At 42.1% G+C, this 17,109-nt stretch overlaps 1 protein-coding gene across 1 annotated transcript in view; it reads left to right on the top strand.

Annotated features, from left to right (window-relative positions):
- Positions 1 to 17,109, top strand: part of CLIP1 (CAP-Gly domain containing linker protein 1) — a 122,639-nt gene that overhangs the window by 96,722 nt on the left and 8,808 nt on the right. Inside the window, 1 exon segment of the mRNA XM_060283144.1 lies at positions 14,351 to 14,403. Coding sequence (XP_060139127.1) covers positions 14,351 to 14,403 — 53 coding nt within the window.

Here is a 17,109-nt window from a genome sequence, read left to right as displayed (position 1 = left end):
TCTAAGTCCCCTTTACCCAGGAGGGTTTTTCATTTTAAGAGGGGAGGGGAGTGACAACCAGGGTCAGTTAGGGTTGTGAGAAGCAGAAGTGTTGGAGTTAATCTGGCATCGCCTGTGACAGAAATCTTCATAAAATGTCGCGTAGGGTGCCTCGTCTTTTGAGAGTCTGTATGAGATTGAACATATGAAGTAGCTGTTGTTCTGCAGTTTCATATGGTTCAACCTAATAGCTCACGTAATTTAGCCTTTCTTATGACTGATGGTTTTGAAGATTGTCATTATAATTGCTGTTGACGGTTTGCTCTCACACTGTTTCCTTCCTGATGTCCTGACTGGTTTTATGCTGCTTTGGGTTGGTTTTGGGGATGTGTGTGTGTGTGTGTGTGTGCATGCGTGCGGTGTGTGTGTGTGTTCAAATACACATAAGATGTACTGTCTTACCCATTTTACAGTGTACAATTCAGTGGCACTTAGTCCATTCACAGTGTTGTGCGACCATCACCTCTGTCTAGTTGCAGAACATCTTCATCACCCCAAAAGGAAACTCCACTTAAGCAGCCACTCCCCATCCCTCCCTCCTCCCAGCCCTTGGCAACACTAATCCGTTTTTTTTGCCCCTGTGGATTTGCTCATTCTGGGTATTTCACGTAAATGACATCGTACAGCACGTGACCATCTGCATCTGGCTTCTTTCACTGAGGTTAATGTTTTCGAGGCTCGTCCACGTTGCAGCCTGTGTCAAAACTTCATCTTTTCGCGGCCGAGTCGCATTTTATTGAAGGGATCGACCACGTTTCATGTATCCGTTTGCTTCAGGTGTCTCAGTCTCTTTCTCCACTCAGACTCCCCCCCCCCCTTCCTCCTGAAGCCTCCACCCCTGCCTGGAGCCGCTGCGTCTCATCGCACCTTCGGGTCTTGGGTCTTCCGCTGGGTTGGGAGATCCTCCTCAGGTCTGCATCTCGCCACACCCTTCACGCTTGCAGCCCTATCTTCTCAGCTTATCTTTACTTCCAAACTTTTTAAGTTTGTTTTCTGCCTTATTTCTCACTCCCCTTTCCTTCCCCGTCCCTTGCAGTCGGCTTCCTGCCTCCCCAGTGCACGCCGGCAAGGACTCTGGCTTGAGCGGTCGCTTCCCTGCGGCTGCACGCGCGTGGCTCCTTGCACGCTCTGTAGACGGTGCGCACCACCATCCACGTTCCGACGCTCCTCCCCTGGCTTCCTCCACACCTCACGTGTCTCCTGCATCTCCCACCACACCCCGTCCCTGGCCGTTTGCGTGTCTGCTTGTCCGTCTCTCCCCCTCCCCCCGACTCGTGCCCTGTCCCTCACCGCTGGAGGCCCGTGCCGCGTCGTCACCTCTCGTCCGCAGGTGGCTGCTTCCTTCCCCGGTCCAGGTCGCAGTCTCCTCGGCTCTCTAAGCGTGACCCTCGGAGCCGGGTGTGTGGTCCACTCAGGTTCTCTCCCCGCACAGCTCGGAGACAGTGGGCCTCCTAGAGCAGGACATGCAGGTTTAACGAGTGAATGAGTGATGAAATGACTATCTCATCTTTAGCCAGGCCCTCAGGTCCCGTTTTACAGCGTAAGATATGGAGACTGTGTGACTGCTCTTTCTGCTTTCTTCCAGTCCACTTACTTCCAGTTTCATGGCTCCACTGCAGAGCTGTGGTTGCCAAAAGCCAGTCACCACATGAGCAGGACATTTGCTCTATGTGTGGATGGTGGACTGTACAGTGAATTCAGGCAGGGTCACGTGGTGTCAAGATTAATGGAAACCGTGCAGAGCATTATTTTTTCTCATAGAGAATACTAAAAATAATCAGAATGATGTGAGTTCTTCTACAGAAACAGTCACCTTGGGGAGTCAGTTTTGAAATGTCTGATGTATCATTTCTAAACCTTACATGTATTCTCCTCTGTGAGGTTGCAGATACACTGAACTATCACTATGGGAATAGTGCTGGTTTTTCCCCTGGTTATTTGCAAAATGAGGTCATAGTTGGCTTATGGAAACTGGACAGATATGAGATGACTCAGTAACTGTATTTCATCAACACCTCTTCCTAACAGAGGTTATAACAGATACAGTATACAAAAAACTGGGGTTATCATCTAAATTGATCCATGAAACACTGCCTGCCTTTTAAATAAACCTGCATTCCCAGACCTGAATGTTTAGAAAGGAAACGCTGTTTTTAGCTTGTCATGTTTTGTTTTGGAAAAGTAGTGTCGTGGGCCATCAAATTTTAATCTGGAGTTGAGGTGGGGTGGCCTCCGGGCGAGTAGGGCCGAGTGAAGCTGGGTCACAGAATCTCTCTCCCGCTGCCACACCTCGTGAAATGAACACACTTCTTCACCTGTTAAAAACACCTTCAGGAAAATCCAGCAAAGCCAATCAGGTTCACGCTGTAAACGTGGAAACTGACAACCAAGAAAAGAAACAAAATTGTCCTGTGACTCTGTTTGAAACTGTTCACAGTGGTAAGGGAAAGGAAAACTAATAGCAGAATCCCCAGAAATTTCCCTCTGATTCTCCCCATCCCCTTGCCCAACCCAGTTTGGAGGAAATTAGGCTGAAGAAGTGAGTAGGCAGTCAGGGAAAAATCTTTGAGGCCAGCGCTGCTTCTGCCACCCAGCCCTCTACCAGAGCAGGACAAACGGCTAGTTGTCATTTTCCATAGCCCGTCTAGCCGACAGGGTGGCTTAAGTAAACAGGGGTGGGTGGGAATGGGTGGGTTTTTACTCAAATGATGAGAAGTTCACAGGTAGGTAGTCCCCGTGGGTCCAGCCACTCAAGAATGTCCTCAGGGAACCCTGCCCCCGCTCTCTGCTCTGCTGCTCTCCTCAGCAGATAGTTTTCATCCTCTCAGTCTCAGTGGCTCTTACACCCCCAGGCACTGCGAAACTTCCCGGGAGGAAGCAGGCGGAAGGACAAGTGGGGAAGGGCAGAGGGCTCCTCTTCACATGGTTTATCTTTTCACTTGGAGAGGACAGTTCAGATCTCTGTAATAGTGTCACCTCCAACCACGAGTGAGGCTGGATTCCTCCAGGAAGGGAAGGAAACAGAGGAGGTGAGAGTAGACGTTGAAAGAGCCAACTTGTAATATCTGCCTGGAGCTGAAGCTGAGCACACACTCCTTCAGGAATAGAGTTGCCTCTTTTCTGATGCAGTAACTGAGATGCAGGACACTAAAGGGAAAAGCTCAGAGAGACACCTCCAGCAGATCCTATAGTCACCCGACAGCACTCTCCCCACCCTTGCCCCAGGGCCCTCTGGCTACAGAAATATATAGACTGCAATGCCCGATTTTTCAGTTGTAGCTTGGAGGGCTCAGATAAAGTAGGAGGGGCATAAAGGAAAATTCATTTACATTACATGTGAGCAAATAGAAGGTCTAGGTAGAGCAGCCCAGGGTAAGATGAAAAGTGACTCCATACTGTACCAAAAGAGGAAAGAACAAAAGAAAAGAACCTAGGAATCCAAAGAGAGATGAGGGATTCAGGTCATGAGAAAACATTACCCAGAGTAAAATATTGCTTTGTGTTATATAAAAGCTTAAGTGATGTAAATAAAACAACTGTTCAGAGAGAAGATGGTAAAATGACACAAGCTGAACAGAGAGAGGAAAGAGTTAAGGAAACAAATTGAAGACCCAAACCACACCATATCAGAACTGGTAAATACATCAGAAACAGGGACCTAATGAACGTTTCTGAAAATATACAGAGAATTCTTCAGGTCCCCAGGCAGAAAAAGCAGATTCCTTATAAAAAGGAGAAAAAATAGCCCACTGCAGCCGCATTCAAGGCCAGAAAACAAAAAACAAAAAAACCCATAGTGCACTGTTTCCAGAGTCCTAAGGGACAGAAAATATGATCAGGAACATCATATCCAAGCGATTATTATTCAGGTAAGAAGACAGGTTCTTCCAAACTTGAAAGAACTTAGAAGCTATAGCATCTATGAGTCCTTCTGGAGAGTAGCTGCTACTTGCTGGTCAAATTTGGCCAAGCAGGACATGACTCAATATACAGGACTTACTAGCTCAGGAGAAGCCTGGCAAAGGGACTGGAGGTGAGCACTAAATCCAGGTTAATAGACAGCTAAGCTAGCAGTTTAGGGAATCACAGATGAGGAACAGAGTTGTGATTTTAACTTTTTGTTTGGAAATCATTTCAAGCTTTGCAAAAAGTTGTAAAAATAAAACACAGAATGCTCATGTAGGCTAAGGATTTGTTTTTACCTAACCACAGTGCAGCTGTCAAATTCAGGAAGTTGAACACTATTATCTAATGTATGGGTCCTATTCCTGTGTAGGCAATTATCGGTGATATCCTTTGTATCGATAGTTTTTGTGGGGGTTTTTTTCCCCCCAATTCAGGATCTAGTCCAGGATCATGCATTCCATTCATTGACTCGGGTCTCTTTAGTTGTCTTTATCTGGAATGGTTCTTCTGCCTTTGTCTTTTATGACTTGACTTTTTTGAAAACAGGCCAGTTATGTTGTATAAAATCCTTCATTTTGGGTTTGTCAGGTGTTTCCTCGTGATGGTATTTAGGTTATCCATCTTTAGCAGGAAGACTATATAAGTGATTACCATTTCCTGGCCAGAGGCAGGTGATGTTGCTTTATCCTATTATTGGTGATGTCAATTTTGATCATTTAGTGAAGGTAAGCTTAAAGCATTTGCAAGACAAAAAGAAAACAAATCAAAGACAAAGGAGAAAAAAGAAAAATATACAGAGAGAATATAACTAACAAAATTTGAGGTGACAGAGTTAAAAGAACGTGGAAGTATGCAAGCCTTCTCATTTTTATATCAGGGTGATGTTTGATATTATTTAAAATTAACTTATACCTAAGAAAATGATACTAACATCTATGTTTTTAAAAAAATATATTCTACTTAAAAATTTTACAAAATAAATGTATAAGCCTAGTGGGAGTTCTTAGAAAGGAATATATCTTTGTGGTAAAGAACATTTTTCAGCCCTCAGCCATTTTCTTTTATTTACTTTGATTTTTCTTTCTCCTGTTAAATTCAAGTCAAATTAAATTTGCTTCTTTCTCCCTCTCTGTCCTTCTTGCTCTGTGTACATGGAGAAGTGTGTCTGGGTGTGCGAGGCGAGACAGCTAATGTTCATTGTTTCTTCTCTGAAAGGGCTTGTCCACAGAATTGACCAAATCCTCCTCTCCTCTCTCCCCGTTACCTTCGCCACTTCCAAGAGCAGGAGTCTGTGTGGGAGGCGAGACTAGAAATCCGCAGACACAGGGGATGGGGATGTGTCTTGTGCTGTCAAGGTAGCGCCGCTATTTTGGACCTCAGAACACTTGCTCAGAGAAGAGGCTGAAGTCGCCCACACATGAACCACTTCCCTGGGGAAGTCGGCGAGAAAAGCAGCAGCTGAGTGCCAGCTCGCTCAGACTGGCTGAGCAGAGAGTTCCTCCTGTGAGAACCCTGGTTCCTCAGTGTCCCTGCCAACCCACACCCGAGGAGAGCACCAGCTTACCGGCTCTCTGACCCAGTCGTTTACGCGACACGTAGTTACTGAGTGCCTACTGTGTGCCTGCCCGTGCTCCAGAAATGGAGGAGACAGTGGTGAACAAAACAGAAAACTGCCCGTCCTCCCTCCGTCGAGTGGTCTGACTGTGTAATGGTTCCGAACTTCAGCACATCCTTCACTTCACACAAGCTAGTATTTTTCTTAAGTGATAGATTGGAAACAAATTACCCACCATGTTTATTGTATTATAAAACAGTTTTGTGGCTAGATCAGCTGTTTGAGATTTTCTGGTCCAGTGTTCCCCAAATCATGGTCACTTGTATACTGTCTTCACCGTAATGTTATCTTCTTAATATTTTTCTGTAAAATAACCCTCGCTTTTATTCAGCCTTTTATTACAGAAAGTTTCAAACACGCACAGAAGCAGAGTGAGCAGAACAGTGAATCCCCATGTACCCCACTCCAAAGGCAGTCAACTCTTGGTCACTCTTGTTTCTTTCTTTTTTTTTTTTGTTTTGGCCGCGCAGCCTGTGGGATCTTAGTTCCCAGACCAGGGATTGAACCCGCCCCCCCTGCTGTGGAAGCGAGGAGTCTTAACCACTGGGGCGCCAGGGAAGTCCCAGTCACTCTTGCTTCAATTCTACTCTCACTCACCCTCCACCCCATCATAGATTAATTTGAAGCAAATCCTAGAATACTGTCATTTTATCTGTAAATATCTTTGTACCTCTAAAAAATAAAATTTGCCCCCCCCCATTTTTTTTTTTTGGCCATGCTGCGTGGTTTGCGGGATCTTTGTTCCCAACAAGGGATTGAACCCGGGGCCCACGGCAGTGAAAGCGCCGAGTCCTAACCACTGGACCGCCAGGGAATTCCCTATTCCTTTTAAATTGTAATGTTATTTTATAGTGTTTATTTATTTTTACTTGTTGACAGTTTGCTTTATTTATTTATTTATGGCTGAGTTGGGTCTTTGTTTCTGTGCAAGGGCTTTCTCTCGTTGTGGCAAGCGGGGGCCACCCTTCATCGCGGTGCGCGGGCCTCTCACCATCACGGCCTCTCTTGTTGCGGAGCACAGGCTCCAGACGCGCAGGCTCAGTAATTGTGGCTCACGGGCCCAGTTGCTCCGCGGCATGTGGGATCCTCCCAGACCAGGGCTCGAACCCGTGTCCCCTGCATTGGCAGGCAGATTCTCAACCACTGCGCCACCAGGGAAGCCCTGTAACGTTATTTTAAAATTAAAAATAATCATACGTGTTTGTAACATGAAACAATACAAATACATACCATTTCAAAGTTATTACTCCTCCCATTGTTGTTTCATGGAGGCAACATTATAAATGGTTGGGTGTACCTTTCCATACTTCTCTTAATGTGTGTAACAGCATATACATATAGTTTGTTTTTTACAAAAGCAATATTGTATACACTACTCAAACTCGCCTTTTCCCCCGAAGTTATATTTATTAAGGTATAATTTATGGGCCTCCCTGGTGGTGCAGTGGTTAAGAATCCGCCAGCCAATGCAGGGGATACGGGTTCAAGCCCTGGTCCGGGAAGATCCCACATGCCGTGGAGCAACTAAGCCACAACTACTGAGCCTGCACTCTAGAGCCCAGGAGCCACAATTACTGAAGCCCGCGTGCCACAACTACTGAAGCCCGTGTGCCTAGAGCCTGTGCTCTGCAACAAGAGAAGCCACCGCAATGAGAAGCCCGCACACTGCAGCAAAGAGTAGCCCCCGCTCGCTGCAAGTAGAGAAAGTCTGCGCACAGCAACAAAGACCCAGCGCTGCCAAAACATAAATAATAAATTTATAGAAAAGAAAAAGGTATTAAAAAAGGTATAGTTTACATAAAATTCACCCTTCATAGGTATATGGTGTGATGAGTTTTGACATATATGTATATAGTCATATAATTTACCCCAAAATCAAGATTTCCTTCACCCCCAGAATTTCTCTCATGCTCCTTTTATAGTCAATCACTTCCCAATCCCTGAAAAACATTTCTCTCTTTTATGGTGCTATAGTTTTGCCTTTTCTAGTAGGTAACGTAAGTGGAATCAAAATAGTATGTAACAACAAAATATTAGCAAATTAAACCCAACAATGTTTAAAAGGAGGAATGATAGATTTAAAACAAATTGCTAGCTTGTGTGAAGAAAAATACTAGCTTGTGTGAAGTGAAGGATGTGCTGACGTTCGGAACCGTTACACATACTCCTGCTTTTGTAGGCTCAGTCAGACCACTTGACTGAGGGAGGAGCAGCAGTTTTCTGTTTTGTTCACCACTGTCTCCTCCATTTCTGGAGCACAGTATACAATTCCACGACCAAGTAGGATTTATCCCAGAGATGCAAGGCTGTGTTCAGCACTTGAAAATCAAATAATGTAATCTATCACATCAACAGACTAAGGAAGAGAAGCCACAAGATCATATCAGTAGATACAGAAGAAGCATTTGAAAAAGCTAACACCCATTGTGATAAAATCTGTCGGCCAACTAGGAATAGAGGGGAACTTCATCAACCTCATAAATAATACCTACAAAAACTACTGCTGACATCGTACTTAATGGTGAGAAGCTCAAAGCTTTCTTTCTAAGATAAGAAACAAAGCAAGGATGTCCCCTCTCACCACTGCTTTTCAACATTGTACTCCTAGTCCTTGCCAATGCGGTAAGAAAAGGAAATCAAAGGTATACATATTGGGGAGGAAAAAGTAAAACTCTTTGTTCACAGATCACGTGACATAGAAAATCCAAAAGAATGACAGACTCCTGGAACTAGTAAGTGATTATAGCAAGGCTGCAGGATACAAGGTTCAGTGTACAAGAGTCAGTCACTTTCTTATGTCAAAGCAATGAACAAGTGAAATTTGAAATTGAAAACATAATACCATTTACATAAGCAGCCCCCAAAATGAAACATGTAGGTAAAAATCTCACAAAGTATGTATCAGGTCCATCTGAGGAAAACTACAAAACTTTAATGAACAAAAGCAAAGAGCTAAATAAATGGAGAGATATTCCATGTTCACAGGTAGACTCAATATTGTCAAGATGTTGGTTTTTACCAACACGATCTGTAGATTTAACACAATGCCAATCAAAATCCCAGCAAGTTATTTTATGGATATCGACAAACTGATTCTAAAGTTTGTATGGAGAGGCAAAAAGACCCCAAATAACTCAGTATTAAAGAAGAGCGAAGTTGAAGGATTGACACTACCCAACCTCCAGACGTAGTATAAAGCTGCGATAATCAAGTACAGCAAGAGGGTAGACAAGTGGATCAGTGGAACAGAATCGAGCGCTCAGAACTAGACCCACATAAATATAGACGGTTGATCTTTGACAAAGGAGGAAGGGCAATACAATGGAGCAAAGATCACCTTTTCAGCAAATGGTGCTGGAGCAAGTGGATACCCACGTCCCAAAAGTGAATCTAGACACAGGTGTTATGCCCTTTATAAAAATTAAGTCAAGATGGATCATAGACCTAAATGTTAAGTGAATAACTATAAAACTCTTAGAAAATAACGGGAAAACCTAGATGGCCTTGAGTATGCAGGCGACTTTAGATACAACCCCAAAGACATGATCGTGAAAGAAAGAATTGATAAACTGAACTTCCTTAAAATTAAAAACTTCTACTCTGTGAAAAACAACGTGAAAAGAATGAGAAGACAAGCTGCTGACCGGGAGAAAATTTTTACAAAAGACACATGTAATGAAGGACGGTCGGCCAAAATATACAAAGAACTTGTAAGACTTAAGAACAAGAAAATGAAGAGCGCAATTAAAAAATGGACAAAAGACCTTAACAGACACCTCACCAGATAAGACATGTAGATGGCAAGTAAGCATATGAAAAGGTGCTCAGTATCAGATGTCATTAGGGAATTATCAGTTCACAGTGAGATCATACTACACACCTGTTAGAATGGCCAGAATCCAAAACTCTGGTAACACCAAATGCTGATGAAGACATGGAGCAACAGAAATTCTCATTCCCAGCTGGGAATGCAAAACGGTGCAGCTGCTTTGGAAGACAGCTCAGCAGTTTCTTACAACACTAAACGTACTCTAACCATATGATCCAGTAATTGGGCTCCTTGGTATTTACCCAAATGAATTGAAAATCTATGTCCACACAAAATCCTGTGCATGGATGTTTACAGCAGAGTTAATCACAATTGCCAAAAACTTGGAAGCAACCAAGATGTCCTTCAATAGGTGAGTGGATAAATAAACTGAAGTACATCCAGATGATGGAATATTACTCAGCACCAAAATGAAATGACCTATCAAGCCATGAAAATAGATGGAGGAACTTTAAATGCATATTACAGAGTGAAAGAAGCCAATTTGTAAAGGCAACATACTGTATGGTTCCAAAGATATGGCATTCTGGAAAAGACAAAACTATGGGGACAAAAATATAGTGGTTGTGAGGGGCAAAAGGGGGAGGGAGTGATGAATAGGCAGAGTACCAAGGGTCTTTAGGGCAGTGAAACTATTCTGTACAATACTACAATGGTGGATACATGTCTTTCTCCATTTGTCAAAACTCGTAGGATATACAACACCAAGAGTGAACCTAATGTAAACTATGGAAATTTGGGTGGTAATGATGTGTCACTGATTGTAACATGCACCGCTGTCCTGTGGGATGTTGATAGTGGAGAAGGTTGTACATGTGTGCGGACACGGAGTTATGGGAAATCTCTGTACCTTTTGTTTGATTTTGCTGTGAACCTGAAACTTCTTTAAAAAAATAAACTATTAATTGAAAAAAAAAGTATGTAACCTTATGCATAATAACATTAAATGTAAGTGAGTTAAACACTGATTAAAATGCAGACATCGGCAGAATTAATTTTTAAAAAGCATCATCGGGGCTTCCCTGGTGGCGCAGTGGTTGAGAGTCCGCCTGCTGATGCAGGGATCACGGGTTCGTGTCCCGGTCTGGGAAGATCCCACATGCCACGGAGCTGCTAGGCCCATGAGCTGTCGCCGCTGAGCCTGCGCGTCCGGAGCCTGTGCTCCGCAACGGGAGAGGCCGCAACAGAGAGAGGCCCGCGTACCGAAAAAAAAAAATTGTTACTAGAAACAGAGGAAGAAATTTTATAATGGTAAAAAGATCAATCCCTCAAGAAAATACAATTACAAATATATATGCAACTAATGGCAGAGCCCTAAAATACAGAAAGCAAAAACTGACAGAATTAAAGGATGAAATAGATAATTCAGCAATAATAGTTGGAGATTTCAGTATTCTATTTGAGTAATGGATAGAACAACTAGACAGAAGATCCACAAGGAAGTAGAAGACTTGAACATCAGCTAAGCCTAACAGTCATCTTTAGATCACTCCATTCAACAATAGTAGAAGACACATTCTCCTCAAGTGCACGTGGAACGTTCTCCAGGGTAGACCATATGCTAGGCCATAAAACAAGTCTCATCATATCCTGCAAAGTATGTTCTCTGACCACAATGACATGAAACTAGAAGTGATAACCCAAGTATCTCAGGTGTAGTTTTAATTTGCGTTTCCTTGATGGCTAATGATTTTGAGCTGCTTCTTTGGTCAAGTGTCTGTTCAGATCTTTTGCCCATTTAAAGGTTTGGTTTGTAGTCTGTGTATTATTAAGTTGTAAGAGCTCTTAATATGTTCTGGATACAAGTCCTTGATCAGATTGAGTTTTGCAAGTGTTTTCTCTCAGTCTGTATTCTCATTATACTTTCTTAACAGTGTCTTTTGAAGAGCAGAAGTTTCAAATTTTGGTCAAGTCCACTGACAGGGCTTAGAAGTAGTAACACTCCAATATCAATGAGCATACCTAACTACCTAGATTTTGGTTTCTAAATACTCTTCCCTACTAAAAGGTCCTCAGAGAAATGGCTGATTCCAGGGCTGAGACAGAAAGACTACAAGATGAGCCTGGAATATCTTGTGTACCAAGAAGCAAGGAAGTGCTTAAAGAACTGGGGATTAGTCAGAAACCTATCAGAACCATGTTGGAGGGGCTTCCACTGGCCAAATCTGAGATAATTTGAGCATCAAAAGAAATAATGAATGAAAAAAAAAGAAATAATGATAGTGATGGATTATAGCCTATTGAATAAAATAAGAAACCATGATATATAAATATGCCATGGAAACAGATATAAATAAGTAAATGAGGGAAAAATGAAAGCCCTTCCTGGGACTTCTCTGGTGGTGCAGTAATTAAGAATCCGCCTGCCAGTGCAGAGAACACGGTTCAATCCCTGGTCTGGGAAGGTCCCACATGCCGCGGAGCAGGTAAGCCAATGCGCCACAACTACTGAGGCTGCGCTCTAGAGCCCGCGAGCCACAACTACTGAAGCCCGTGCGCCTAGAGCCCGTGCTCCACAACAAGAGAAGCCACTGCAATGAGAAGCCCACGCACCACAACGAAGAGTAGCCTCTGCTCGCCGCAACTAGAGAAAGCCCGTGGGCAGCAACGAATACCCGACACAGCCATAAATAGATAGATAGATAGACAGAAAGATAGATAGATAGGAATGCCTTTCTAAAAAAAAAAGGAAAGCTCTTCCTTATGGTAAAATGCCAACTGGTAAGAATGTGAAATGATGGAATTAGAAAATCACTGTTTGGTATCCATCGTGGTAATTATTTCGGCAAGAGTCATCAGTTGGTGCTAAAACCAGTGGGTGAAATTTTGTTAAGGAACAGAATGTTTACATAGTTTCAGAGTATCTCTCCACAAAATAGTAGTATTTTTACAGTGGAGAAACATGGAAGATTCTTCTTTAGCCAAGTGATTGAAGTTATCCTCACCGAAAATCGACATTGTGTGCCTCTTAATATCACACACTGAGAAGGACATGGGATCACTTCTGTGGTGTTTCTGCCAAAAAGTGCACAGTCTGACTCTACTTACGTGGGAATATCAGGTGAATCCAAATTGACGGACATTCTACTCGCCTCTGTGCTCTTCAAAAATGTCAAGGTCAAAAAAAACTATCAAGGTCAGGGAATTCCCTGGCGGTCCAGTGGTTAGGACTCCGAGCTCTCATTGCTGAAGGCCCTTGTTTAATCCCTGGTCAGGGAACTAAAATCCCACAAGCTGCAGCCGAAAAAAAAAAAAAAAAAAAGTCAAGGTCACAAAAGACAAGGAAAGAATGAGGAACTAGACAGGCTAAAGAAATTTGACTACTAAATGAAGCTTGTTATCCTGGATTGGATCCTGGACCAGAAGCAGAAAAAAACATTATTTCCTATGAAGAATCAGTACAATAAGTATCCTAAACTTCTGTTCTGTGGAAATTCAGGAACAAGAAATTCAGCCTCCAAGAAATGGGGAGCATCTCTGCATACTTATTCTTTGCAGTGTTGAATGATTTTCCAAGTGTTTATTAATTATTTGTATTTTCCCTGTTGTGAATTATCTGCCATGTCATTTATCCATTTATATCTTTTTTTTTTTTTTTTTTGCGGTACGCGGGCCTCTCACTGTTGTGGCCTCTCCCGTTGCGGAGCACAGGCTCCGGACGCGCAGGCTCAGCGGCCATGGCTCACGGGCCCAGCCGCTCCGCGGCATGTGGGATCTTCCCGGACCGGGGCACGAACCTGCGTTCCCTGCATCGGCGGGCGGACGCTCAACCGCTGCGCCACCAGGGAAGCCCCATTTATATCTTCATTGTAGTCATTTCCCAGTCTTGTTTATTTCTTTTAAAATTTTTTTAACTATAAAAGTTAAACAGCTTCCTTGTTTAAAAAATAAATATAAACCATATAAAAGGGTACAAAAGAAAAAAATGAGAGCCCCTCTCGTCTCCACATCCCACTCTCCAGATGTTCTCCCTCTTGTTTCATTCCTTTAAAGTTTGCCTCCCACTGTTTTTCCTTCCTTTTACTCTTTACAAATTTCTAAATATATCTGTGAATTACTCATGCAGCAAAAGCATTTATCTTAATGGACTAGGAAAGGAGAGAGTCTACAGTGGAAAAAAACTGTGTGTTAACCTCTATAGATTTCTTGATAAACTTATGTTCAAAACATACATGTTTATATTTAAGAACTTTTAAAGTATAAAAGACCTTTATAGCGAAGCACGTACATAACTGACACATAATCAGAAACGAGACCACGACTACTTATCGTGAATTAGTGACTTAAATTCTGCCACTCCCAAATGGTTGGAAACCATTACGTAGTCTTCGGTGTTATCCTTTGATTCTAAAAAACCATGTAAGAGCTTTTGTCACCTCTTTGTTTTATTAACAGTGTGAGTTAAAATTGGTACTGTATTTGGCTAAACTGTATGTGGTACAGATTGTGGGTAGAGGTGAATCTTTTCTCACAAGATTGACTAGCTGAATCTCTTGTTTTTTATCCTTAATAGAATAACAGAATTTTAGAACTAAAGGGCCACTGGAAATTCTTCTGTAACTTTCTTATTTTATAGGTGAGAAAGAAATGCCTGGATATAGCAGGCATAAGATAAGGCCCGTGTAGAATAAATTACCTGTTCCTAGCCCTACACAAGTTAGTGACCTTTGACTCCTTTTGTTTCAGTAAAGGAACCAGAATGTTAATAGTGAAGTTTTCACTCATTCGTCTAACAAATGAAGGAAACATTTATTGAATGTCTAAGATATGGCATGTACATGGTATTGTTTAATATTTTAACTCTCAGGTCCCTGATGTACACTTGGTCCTTTTTCACTGCCTCTGAGGAAAGCCCTTTGCTTTAGCGGTCCTGGAGCATGGGAATGTGACCTGGGGGATGAGAAACTGGCCTGTCTGTTATGAACTGACCTTTTTGTTGTGTGTGTGTTTTTTTTTCCCAGCTGGAAGAAGAGAGATCTGTGCTCAATAATCAGTTGTTAGAAATGAAAAAGAGGTAGGCTTTCTTTTTTTATATATTGTTTTGTGTGTGTGTGTGTGTGTGTGTTTAATAAGGAAAATGTTAGAACACGCTGTGTACAGTGACTTGTAGAAAACATACGACCTTCTTATATTCAGAAAATTGCATCGTGATCGTTTGGTACTCACAATTGACAAATTTGTAAGAGTTTCAGTATGAATTACTGAAAGAATAGTTCGATTTTTAAGCCACGTTCAGTTGCGTTTGTCCAGAAATGTTCTAAATTAGGTTGTCTCGTATTACACTGTTTGCCTCCTAGTTTCAGTAACTAAAGTGCTATAATGTTACCTAATCTGCAAATAAATTCAGTTATATAAAACTTTCATTTTCTCAGTAATAATGGGAAACATTTTAAATGTTTCTACTAACTTTCTTAAAAAGAGCTTTGTTATTTGTTATTCTTCGACGATGATCGAATGCTGTTCACATGGAAGCTTCCAGTACTTTGGAGTAAGGATAAACGGGCCCCCAGGAGTCATCACTTAGAAGCCTGGTGCTTATGCTTTCTGACGGTCTCTGTCTGCTTTTATAAAATGTGTAGTTTGTGTCTAGAGAAATTCTCTGCTTTACTCTGCATGCCAAGTAGGCATAGTGTGTACCGTTGCTAAGAGCCACAGCCTGTACCGTGGTTTGCTGTAGAGTACATCACAACAGTGACAGGCGTTTTTTGTCTTATTAATTACAAAAAGAAAAATAAACCTTTAGGAATAGTATAATCAAGAATTCTTCTATACCTCAATTAAAAAATAATAAGAAAATGAAATAGAAAAGAAAAAGAATTCCTTCATGGTCTTGCAGAGCATTTTATTCTTACTTGTCAGAGCAGAGGAAGTCTCCCTTACTGACCACTGACGCATGCGTTTATGCTGACGTTTGTCCCTCCTGCCAGCATGGCGGCTGCTTCAGAGTCGAGGGCTGTATTTAGCCCACAAAGATATTTGGGTTCCATAAGCTGCCTTCTAAAGGAAATTAGGCCTCAGTTCAGGGGTGCCTTCCTCCTTTCTTTTTTTAAGACATCCTTAGACTCATTGTTCTTTAAACTTTCACATCAGAATGCATGTGTGTTTCATGACTGCCACACCCCTGGTCCAGCCAGGTGTTCGCCCAGTGCCTATGAGCTGCAGTGACTGGCCTGCCGTGCCTTAATCTGGGGCCCAGGTACAAGCACAGCTCCCCCCGCCCCGTGGGGGCCTTGGGATATTTAATTTTCCATGAATAAGGCTTTGTTTCTTTAAAAAGAACCCCATGTATGCAGTTGTCAAGGGTGTGTGAACAAATTGATAGCACTTATTCCTGAGGCATTCTGACAAGGGAATGAATAGAAACAGGCTGGTGTGAGTACTGATGTAATCCCTTTGCATTTATGTAGCCCTTGAAATTCACAAATTTCTCATATCTCTAAACAAACCACTGAAATATATGGTGGGGCTTGCATTGAAAAATGATGAAACTAAAACCCCCCAAGTTAGGCAACTTGGCCAAGAGCTCAGATGCAGACACAAGGCCCAGGACTTCAGATGTTTACAAGGGCTCTTTTCTCACTGTACATCTATTTATGTTTACTTTTTAATCTCTTTTAAAAATAAAGATGCTATTGCTTTGTCAGTCCTTTTCATGTGACTTTGACTAAATTACATGCCTCTCAAAATGTGATTAGACATGTGACTTTTTTCACGGCTTAAAAAGATAGAACAAATTTGGGTACTTGTCCATTCCTCTCTTCTTATCTCACCCTGCTCCCATTTTAGGTCCTGGATAATTATTACTCTTAATCAATAAACGCAGATAAAGATGATATTTTTTCTGGGAGTGAAAAATGTTAAAACTTAGTTTCTTATATTTAGAACTTTTTTAATCAAATTGTTAATTAATCCTCATGGAAAGTTATGTCTCTTTCAGAACTCTGAATGCAAAGATATTTTAGCTAATATTTTGGGGGCCTTAAATAGCTTCTGAAGGTCAGTTTGGTAAAGGATTCGTATGTAGGTCTATGTGTGTAATAGTTAAGTACCTGTAGCATAGAGTACTAAAAAGAATTGGATACTTTCTTAATTTACGAATCTGGAAAGTACTTAAATCATGAAGATATTTGAAATGTAGTGGTTCATGCAAGAACTGATCTTAGCCAACAGTTTAATTTAGAGGTGAGAACTGAACATACACAGTCAACATAGTATATGATTGCTTCATTCAAACTGTTGTTCATTATGTTGAAGTGCAGTACTTACTCCTGATGTAGGGTGAAGCTACTTATCGTTAGGAAATTAGTATCACCCTTTTGTACTTCGTCTTTTTGCTATCTAGCATCGAATTGCAAGCAACACGTAGTATAAGTTTTTCTCTTAGCTTAAAAATGTAATTATTTCTTTGGGAAAGTGGTCTCCAAGTTAGGGAAACCTCTTTCAGAACAGGTTCCAACACGTCTGGTAGATAAAGCAGAGCCAACCTGGACCGCTGTAACGGATGGAAGTAGAGACGTGTGTCCCTCTGGCCAGAGAGCCTACAGCAGATTTGGGAACCTGTTTGGCTCCCCTCCCTTCTCTAGGCTTTTTGATGTCCTAGAAGGAACTCCAGAGCCATCATCTTAGCTGTGGACTTGTAGAGTCAGGATTAATTCTGTGTGTGTCAAGGCAAGATTCCTGTCAGGAAGGAAAACTGGCCGACGGTCCCCGTCCACCAGTC

The sequence above is a fragment of the Globicephala melas genome, chromosome 13 (assembly GCF_963455315.2).
Source record: "Globicephala melas chromosome 13, mGloMel1.2, whole genome shotgun sequence".
NCBI lineage: Eukaryota > Metazoa > Chordata > Mammalia > Artiodactyla > Delphinidae > Globicephala > Globicephala melas.
The sequence above is the reverse complement of the archived record's forward strand: the minus strand, read 5'-3'. Positions and strand labels throughout refer to the sequence as shown.